A 9,864-nucleotide genomic window follows, 5' to 3' on the forward strand; every position below is an offset into this window, starting at 1 on the left:
CTCAGCCCACAAATAAAGCCCCGCTTTAACCAACCCGTTAACGTGCCTTAGTGGCCTATAGGGGTAACGTGAATGCCACGGTCCTAGCAGGCTGATTCTGACATAAACGTCCCATGTGAAACTGGAGACCCAAGTTGGCAGCTCCTGCCAGCCCACATATAAAGCCCCGCTTTAACCAAGCCGTATGAACGTGCCTGACGTCACGTATCACGTGAGCACCAGCTGTACCTCTAGCGCGCCACGCCGACCATGTTTTTTTGTCACGTGGTGTGTGACGTCACGCGCTACGCCGTGGCTACGACCGCGCTACGCCGACCGCTTGAGTTAGTAGCCCAGCTCTCACCCTATAGTGTCACGTGGGGTGTGACGTCACAGCGTCACGTGGGTGCAGCCGCGCTACGCCGACCGCTTGAGTTGGTAGTATAGTTGGTAGCCCAGCTTTCACCCTAGTGTCACGTGGGGTGTGACGTCACAGCGTCACGTCGGTGCGGCCGCTCCACGCTGAAGGCTCGAAACCTAGAGTAGTATTGCTTTCGCAATAAAACCTGTCTTTCCCCTTTTCTCCTGTCCACAGCAAAGCTGTGCAGCAGCTGAACCTGCTGTACTTCCAGCCATTCACACACTTTGGCCCATTCTGTGTGGGTCTGCTGTGTGGATATTACCTTGTCAAGAACAAGACCATCACGATGAGCCGGGTAAGGCTGTCCACTCTGTTGCAAAGGCTACAAAGTCTTCACTTCCAGGCGTGTTCTGGCCGCAGTATAAAAACATGGAAGGACGTTTTCTTTCTTCCTGCAATGCAGCTGCGGTTAGGATAAGGCTGCTGACCTAACATGAGAAAGGGCAATTATTTTGATATCTGTGTTTATTTCCCCATGTGGTTGTGATGTTGGTGCACAACTTAACAGAGGGCTATAGGACGGGGCTACAGAAGAGAAGAAATTAAAAGTGAGAGGTACTGCGATAGAGGCTTTATATCTGGGTAGTCAAGCCCATCAGGGCTCGCATGACTAATGAGGGAGCAAAGTAATGCTTGTGATTACCATAGTCTGCTAATCAAGATGAAGGTGCAGAGTGCCAAGGTGAGGTGCTATGTAGCCGTGCAGCGAGGTGTACGTGCGTGTGTGTGTGGGAAGGGAGGGGAGGTGGGGTCAAGGGAGCCACTGCGATGTGTACATGAAGGACGACCAGAACGCTTCTTTTTAGCGGCATTGAAGACGTGGTATACACGAATGGAATCGATATGGACTGCGCGCTGTTAGTCACTTTCTGAGTCAAGAAGCTGAAGATATCTAATCCATGTATAAGTCGATTAGTAATGCTGATGCTCAAAAGGGGTGACGCAAGGGACCTTCGCATAACTTACGAAGCGTTACGAAGCCAATGACAGCGAAAAAGCTCTACTTCACCACTGGCCATCTAGTTCTCTTGTACTTCATTCATACGATCATGTATTGTTCCTGCTATCGTATAAACATACACCACACAGTCGAAAATCTGTTGCTGGGTGCCTGTCCTATTGTCACTGTGTATATGCAGGCAGTCATGCGTCGCCCTACAACCCGCGCAATCGCACGTTTCTTTTTTCTAACCCTTGTACCATCTTCGTGCAGCCCACACTGTGGCTAGGCTGGATGTGCGCACTGCTATGCGGCCTGGTGTCCCTGTGGGGCGTGTACCCTTTCCGCGCGGGCTTCGATGTGCACCCGGGGCTGGTCGCCAGTTACGCGGCCTTGCACCGCACGATCTGGTGCACCGCTGTCGCCTGGCTCGTCGTCGCCTGCCATGTGGGCCACGGAGGTAGGCGTCACTTGCCAGTTGTCTTTGTACTGGGAAGCGATCCCGAAGGTTCAAAGTAAAGAACGAATTTCAAAAAAGCCTAGCCAGCCATTCTGCATCAATATTTACATATTAAGCGTTCTGGTTTGTTGAAAAGCACTTGATATTACTAATAAAAATTAAAGCTTCTGAACACAACTTTTAATTTGTTATGAGTGTTGTTGTCTGAGAGAAAATTATTCATTGTGTTGCACTTCGTAGCACGACCCCGATAGCTCTGTGTAGTGCACTACCAGTCCATGGCAAATAGCATAGGGCTCATTAATTTCGACGTGGGGAGTGCAGCTTAGCTTTTGGGGCGTTGCCAAAAATCAACGAACTACAGGTTGTTATATATAGGTATCAAGACTGAGGAGGTCCTTCTGCCCACTTTGTGCTTTAACTTCCGAGATACACAAAGCATGTACTAGAAAGGCGATTGTCCAGGCGCTCAAGTACATCAAGAGGCGTGTGCTTTAATAAAAAGTGACGAGTATATCTGCCACATGCATCAAACATATGCGAAAAGGTTTGGTTTGGTTAGTGGAGTTTAACGTCCCAAAGCGACTCAGGCTATGAGAGACGCCGTAGTGGAGGACTGCAGAAATTTCGACCACCTGGGATTCCTCTACGTGCACTGACATCGCACAGCACACGGGCGCCTTGCTTTTTGCCTCCATCGAAAAGCGGCCACCGCGACCGGGATTCGATCCCGCATTCTTGGGAACAGTAGTCGAGCGCCGTAACCACTGCACTACCACGGCTTTTTTTTTTTCTTTATTTCCCGTTAACAATGAAAATTACAGTGGGGTAAAGTCAAAGTATAATACCACGAAAAGCTCTAGCAAAATTAATGCTTCACAAAGTTTCAAAAATGCTTTAGATTAGCCAGCTTGCTCAAAACTGGCATCCATTGAGGTTTCTCACTTTGAGTATTATAGATGGAGACCAGGTTGTTGACACTTTCAATAAAATACTCCGTCGCGGAGCGAGCATCCACGTCCGCATGTCTCACAGCCATCCTCGTTTTCAATACACTGTGGAGGCAAAACAACATGAATAAGTCGTATGGCCCACCACTTTGATTATAGACCGGCAGGAAACGTAGACAATATGCTGTAATTGGCAAGTGCTTTTTTAAACTTCTCTGCGGGATATCACACAGAAATACTGCATCCCAGCAGTCAAGGAAAATATGTTCTATTGTTTCCGGCTTATGGAAAATCAAGCAGTTCACCGACCACGGGACAAAGAGAGCTTTTTATACTTTGTATAACTCCCTGCATGCACTACCATGGCGGGTTATACGAAAATGATTGTTTTGTTTAACCCACTGGTGAACCAGAAACTTTAGAAATGAAGGGAAGGTTCCTCTCATGAGTACTGTACTATACATCGTTATAGATTTTTTTTTTTTTGTAGTGAATTGGTTTCACCAGAGATGAAGTATTTTTATCAGGTGTACTTTTTCCTTTTAGCTAATGCTGATATCGGGAAAATCGCAGTGAATAATAAGCGGAATCGTGTATGCCTTCGAAAGTAGTGCCAGTGGACGTGCGAACTGGGCCTTAAGCAAGGCGCTGGAATACATTAAGGTTAACTACTGTGTGTAAACTCTCCTGGAAGCAGGAAGTCAAGCACTCTCCCGGAAGCCGGAAGTCAGTGTCTCTACTTGCGTGTTTGCTCACCCATCGTCATTCACTGTTCTGTTGTTTGGTGTGCGGCATCTCAATTTGTTCAGCCTAAGATCGCAGAATGTCTTGACATGTAGGTCAGCCATTGTCGGGAAAGCCTATCGTATTTGTACGAGTTCGGCATATTTTTTCACTTTGTGTCTGGACGCCCTGCTTTGTTTTTCGCGACAATTTTCTGTTTTGATTTCTTGTGTTCATTCTTTTTTTTTTCCTCTAAAACGTGAAGCTGCACAGAAAGGAAGTGTGTACGAGCCAGCACACCTTTGTGGTATGCTGTGGTGCTCAGTGTTAAAATGGAGTAAGGTTTAAAATAGAAGAGTATACTTTATCAACATGGGACGTTGGGATCACTTGCAAAAAGGTACTTTAGACAAAGCATAATGTTCTTGTTACAAGCACCGAGTGAGCAAATGTGTACACGGCAAGAGTAATATTATAAACAAAGCAAAACATAGTACGTTTCATTCAGGATGGTGTAGGTTTCGATGCGAACTGCCTGATGCTGCTCATATTGAAGTTATTAATGGTTCTGTTTGAGAAGCGATATATTACTGTTTGAAGTACTGAATTAGTTTAGGTTATTAAAACTCCAAGCAGCAACAGAATCTTAAGACGTTAATTTCGGAGGGCTTAGATACGAAAACAACTGACTGTTGCTCCCAATTAAAGAAAATGCGGTGTCATTCTTCCCTCCAGCGAGTCTAACAAAACCGAACAAGGATTAAGAGGGAGCTTCAGTCTGCAAGTGACCGTTTCGACAAGAGGAGTTGACTTCGTTGATTTGAGGACTGAGGCTCCCCCTTAACCCTTGCTCGGTTTTTCTTAGACTTCGTGTAATCATCTTCGCTTCGTCCTTCCCTTCAGCGGGTTAGTGATAAGTATGAGACGAGACCGCAATTGTTATTGTTCGCACGCAACGATAACGACTGGCTGCATGTGCCGGTCCTAATATCACGGTGGTGTGGGTTCAACATTCTACCTAGAATTTTAAAGCATACATAATAAACAGTGCCTTGGAGACTGAGGTGCAGATGTTTCTCGGCCCTAACAGCTGCAGTTCGCCAGTGCCGGTGTCCGAAGTATACGCAAAATATGCTTATACCCGTATTTGTGCAGATCGGTGGCGTGATCTACTTGCAGCTAATTGGAAATGTCTAAGATGGCTCGGCCGTTCAGAAGCCAACCCTGTCGCTGGGCGCAGTGGCTAGGGCGCTGGACAGCTTACCCAAAGATGCGGGATGGAATCCCGGCTGCGGTGGCTGCTTTTCGATGGAAGCGAAAAGCAAGGCACCCGTGTGCTGTGTGATGTTAGTGCAAGTCAAAAAACCTCAGGTGGTCAGTATTTCCGGAGCCCTCCATTACAACGCCTCTCATAGCCTGAGTCGCTTTGGGACGTTAAATCTCATAAACAAAACCAACATTTCAGAAACCGTATTTTGACAAACATGCCTTTCCCTTTCTATAAATCAATCAGACAACATTCAAGTAAAGTTTTACACTGACTTCTATCAAGTCCACGATGCGGTCATATACAATAGATAGATGACAGACACCACGCGTGTGATGGCTCAGGAAAGCACCGCAAGAAGTTAGAGCAAAAAAATAAATAAATAAATAAATAAAACTTTCTATGTTCCAATATATACACGTTGCAAACAACAGGTCCGCGTCACTACCTTTAAAGGTCGCAAACGCGTAAGTAATTTCGACATAGTTAATATAGTAAGGATGCTGTTCTGAAATAATAATGGAGATTTCTGTCTATGCGAGGTTCATTCGATATTGACGGCGAGTGTTTGCAGATATATGCTTGGCTTGCCTTTGTGTTTTTGCTTGAGCTGAACATATTTCAGAACATTGCCTAAGGCGCTTATCTTTTAACAGCTGCTAGAAGTGTATTATAAATTTGCCTTCTTTCCGTATTCGTACAGGTCTCATCAACACGACGCTGGCGTGGAACGGCCTGGTGCCGCTCAGTACGCTCTCCTATCTCATCTACCTAATCCATCCCCTTGTTATCTACATGCACGTCGCCACGGCCAGAGAAATTGTCAACCTTGATCAGTTCAGCATGGTACGTTACGCGATTAACAACTGACACATGGCATGGAGTATCTTTCCTGAATAGCATAGTCTGTGAACAGAGGTCAGACACGGGAAAACAGACTGCCAAAGGCGGTGCTGGGTCTAACGAGGACCACCTGTGAAAGCTTTGTCAGGAACGGCCACCAAAATGAAACGGATGCCAAAAGTCACTGGTATTGAGGAAAGCATAGGAAAATAGTCTTTTTTTATTTATGGTGTTAATAAATGCGCAATCGGTATCGTAAATATTTTACCCTAAAATTATTGATTAGAATGTAGTAGAAAATACATTTGTATACCACATGCTGGGCTCGAACTCTCGGCCTACGCATGCCACCAAGCGAGTCAGCTAGGTATTCTAGTCATGTCATTTCATAAACCTAGCCTAATGGTAGGCCGAATTTCGAACCCGAGGTATCTCGTGACGTGAAAGTAAAATTTCAGAGGAGACAGCATTTTGCTTAACAAATTGATTTCGATAAGTTAAATATTGAGAAAATCACTAGCAACACCATGCATTCCGCAGTTTTCTAGTTTATGCATTAAGGTTTTATAATCAGTCGGCACGAATGCTTTTAAATATAGAAAAAAAACTATCTGTAACTTTCTGGTCTCGATATTCTAGAAGCATCTAGAAGCGCTCCCTCTAAGGAATTATATTTCTGAACACCGTACTGTTACCGGGTTACGCCATGTTTAGTAAAAAAAAAAAAAAGAAAGAAGGAGGCGACAGCTCGTCTAATATACTACAGCTTACCGCACCCTTCATGCTGTCTACGTAACCTTTAGGTCATAGTAGAGGGTGAGTGCGAGAGTTGCTTGCGTTAATTATGCTGACAATATAGGACGTGTCACCATTTTTTCTTCGTGCTCGATCCTTGTCAAGTATAGATCTGAAGATGTGGCCGATGAATATTGGTTGGTCTGCTCTTACAGGCTTGCCATTCTGGCAAAATTGCGCATATGTTGTTTCATTGTATAATTAGGCTAGGTAAATATTATTTCAAAGCTTATTATGTTTCACGAAGTTTAGATAAAATTGATATTAAGGACTACATAAAACGATTTGATTAAAAAAAGTAACATTGAACCGCTGTGGTGCTACCTGGGGCTTTGTCAACGGCAGTGTGTATTTTTTCAGTTTAAACATTGTTCAGAACGAGGTGCAAAATGAAAAAGAAACTTTTCACGACTTTGACTAGATGCCAACCTGACGTGGATTTTCTCTTCATATTATGCTGCGAGTTGTGAAGGCGAATCGTACAGGTTGAGAAAGTGTCCCTGTACAGGAATGTAATAGAAAAGTCCCTTAGAAAAACAAAACACGGTATGACACCTCGGTAAGCGGAACAGTCTTTTTCAAGTCCTTAACAGTTGAAAAAGGCTTATCTAACAGCAGAGGCAGCATAATAAATTGAGCTACGTTTCTGGGACTTCCTTATCTCGTAAGAATCACCTTTCCAAGGAAGTGCATACCATTTTGACATCAATATAAATAGCCCCGTCTTTCTTTCCTTTTTTTTTTTTTTTTCCTTGTTAAACGGGCGGTTTTTTACGCTGCTTCCTGGTGCAGTGCTACAGCTTCCTGGGGCACACGGCGGTTTCCGTGCTACTGGCGTACGTGGCGCACGTGACGGTGGAACTTCCATTCGCATCTCTCAAGGGGCTGCTGATGCAACGCCGGCGGGCCTCACTGTCGCTGACTGCGAAAGGGCGCCAGGCGCCGCTCCAAACCGTCGTCTGCGGCACCGTTGCAGTGAACGGTCACCGGCCAACCACTGCGCCTCAGCCTGGTTTTGGCCACGTGACCTGCAACGCGTAAAGCCACGCTGTGCCACTCGTTCTTGCGAGTTCTGCTGCGACATCGTCGTCATGATCGTAGTCTAGGGAACAAGCGTTAAGAAACGCCAATTCGTAACGTCGCGAAGGGCCGGATGCAAAGCGGAAACAGACTCAGTGCGCACAAAGACGTTTTGAGGGTAGCGGAGTGTGCGTCATCAAACTGTGCCCGTCATCTATAGACCGTCTTCCTTCGTACGTCTCAAAGTCACGCTGTAAAGTTCTATCGGACATATGTCAGCAGGAGGCCATATAACTGGTTGCAAACGTTATTATTTCAACGAAGCTGTTTTCTCGATACTTCTGTTTTTGAACTTATGCGACTTCATCCCTCGACGACTTCACACACCAAGACGAAACCTCGAGCCAAACCTTTTGGCCCGCTGTTCAACCTGTGAAGCAGACCGCGCTCGGCCCATATTGTGATATCACTGCCACCTCACTACAAATGTTAGCGGTTCCATCTCCAACGTTTCCCGACCATTCCCGTCGAGCGCAACGTTTTGTAGTCTGCGAAACAAGGGACACATTTCTGCATAAGAGTGGTCAGCTGCAGAGATAACAGCGATACCTGCGAGGTTAAATGGGGAAGCCGAAGCAGACGCAGGTGAAACTCGAGACCGCTTTAAGTTTGCTTCCGACGTTCAGTGGCCCGAATATAACTGTGCCTGTCGACGCACATTCGCGATGCGGCATTACCGCTGGACCCGGCTGTCGCAGATCGGCTACACACACGAAATCGGCTGCGCACGAAGAAAAATGTGAAGTCATCCAGACATCTGCTGTATCCATCTGGAGGGTTGCGCATCTGCTTGGATAGCGCAAAAGCGTGGTTGTTAATGCGTCGTAGTCTCATTACTTCTATGCGCTGATGGTTACCGAAGTGACGCTAGTGATCTCTCAAACGTTACGAATTTGCAGGTCACGCATTTCCAGTATTATGATGTTTTTTGTATAGTGAAGCGGCTCTAGGGATGGAAAGCAATATTGGGAAAAATTGCGAGAAAAGAAGCAGTGACCGCGCCTAGATAGCAGAATAAACGGCCTAATCATCACGCAAGCATTGTCACCAAGTGTTCTCTCCAGAAAACTGCCGTGGGTGTGTGTTTTGTGAACATCATCTCAGCATCGTTTTGGTGAAGGTTGTAATGAGGTCGACTTGTGTCTCTGCATTTTATACTGATGTCTTTTCGTAGCCTGTGTTCCTCGGCATCTCTGTGTTTTTCTTTATAAAGAATAAACACTTTCTTCCTGGTACACTGGACGGCAGTCAAAGTGATCTCTTACTGCACTCGCAAGCAAAGGCTTGAAGTTTGGTTAGGTGAACTACCGGAAGGAATTGTTATAAATAATATGAAAACATGGCGTCCGAGAATAGACACGTGTATACTGCTGCAGTATACAGCGTTGCAGATGAGTGGTTTGAAGCAACTGTCAAGTTCATTTTCGCGCTTTTCTTTCTTGGTCAGCCGTGCGAATTCGTTTCAGGCTATCCGCTTTGACTATTGTTTAATGCGCTTGATGATATCGAGTTTACAGGTCCATAAAGATACGAAGAAATTTTCTCCAGTGTGGAAGCAAGAAAAAAAAATTCTCATTACATTTAATTGAAACTTATGTGCACTTTTCCTGGTGATATGCTTATCTTGAAGGAAGCAAACATACAGGTCAGGTCAATAAATCTCAGGCGGAGTACTTAAAAATGGTACAGCGCAAGTCATCGTGTTAAGGTAATCATAGTGGCACAGTAGTACCATGGTTATTCCTAGGCTTTAATGCATAATATAAAGTTATTTCACTTAAACAAATAGCCTCTAAGAACCGGAAAAGACTACTGGCAGAGGATCTTACGTCGCTAGAGTTGGATACAGCAAAAGTCAGATTGAAAGCTTCGCACCTTTCATTACTTGTTCAAAAGGTGGCATACGTCACAGTTAACGCACAATCAGTCAAGGTCATGCTATTACGGAGCAAGCTTTGGTGATAAATCACTTGTCACGCTTTACGTAACCAAAATTAGGAGGTTCTTTGCACAAATGTTAGCCATATGTCCACGGCGGAATATCGTGAGTCGACACACTCAAGCTCACTCACTCACATTCAGATAGACGTGAGTCCACACTCGAATGCACATCATGATCTGAGTCGTGAGTCCGGGCTCATGACCAGATCATGATGTATGATTTTGTGACGACGATGTGTTCGGAAAAGGACCATTTAGGGTGCGATGGCTTTGCGACGTGTCTCGGTGGCCAAAAGACAAAATTCTGTGGATTTTTTTTCCTGCGAGCGCTCCCTCACATATATTTTGTGCATTTTCACACGTTGAACATTGCAACCCAAGTACAACTTGATGTCAGCAGAAACGTAGTCAAGGCCTTCCGAACTTTTTATTTGTTCGCTGACAACTTATAATATTAAATTTTTG

General features: G+C 45.2%; 1 protein-coding gene across 1 annotated transcript in view; it reads left to right on the plus strand.

Annotated features, from left to right (window-relative positions):
- LOC146202576 (nose resistant to fluoxetine protein 6-like) overlaps nt 1-8,685 on the plus strand; it is a 61,510-nt gene extending 52,825 nt beyond the window's left edge. The window contains exons 13-16 of the mRNA XM_084584864.1: nt 575-695; nt 1,614-1,800; nt 5,444-5,586; nt 7,171-8,685. Of these exons, the coding sequence (XP_084440990.1) occupies nt 575-695; nt 1,614-1,800; nt 5,444-5,586; nt 7,171-7,419 (700 nt within the window). The 3' untranslated portion in view covers nt 7,420-8,685. The remainder of the gene's footprint in view (nt 1-574; nt 696-1,613; nt 1,801-5,443; nt 5,587-7,170) is intronic.
- The last annotated feature ends 1,179 nt before the right edge of the window (nt 8,686-9,864 follow it).

Source organism: Amblyomma maculatum, chromosome 1 (genome assembly GCF_055883805.1).
Source record: "Amblyomma maculatum isolate TAMU_Amacu chromosome 1, ASM5588380v1, whole genome shotgun sequence".
Classification (NCBI taxonomy): domain Eukaryota; kingdom Metazoa; phylum Arthropoda; class Arachnida; order Ixodida; family Ixodidae; genus Amblyomma; species Amblyomma maculatum.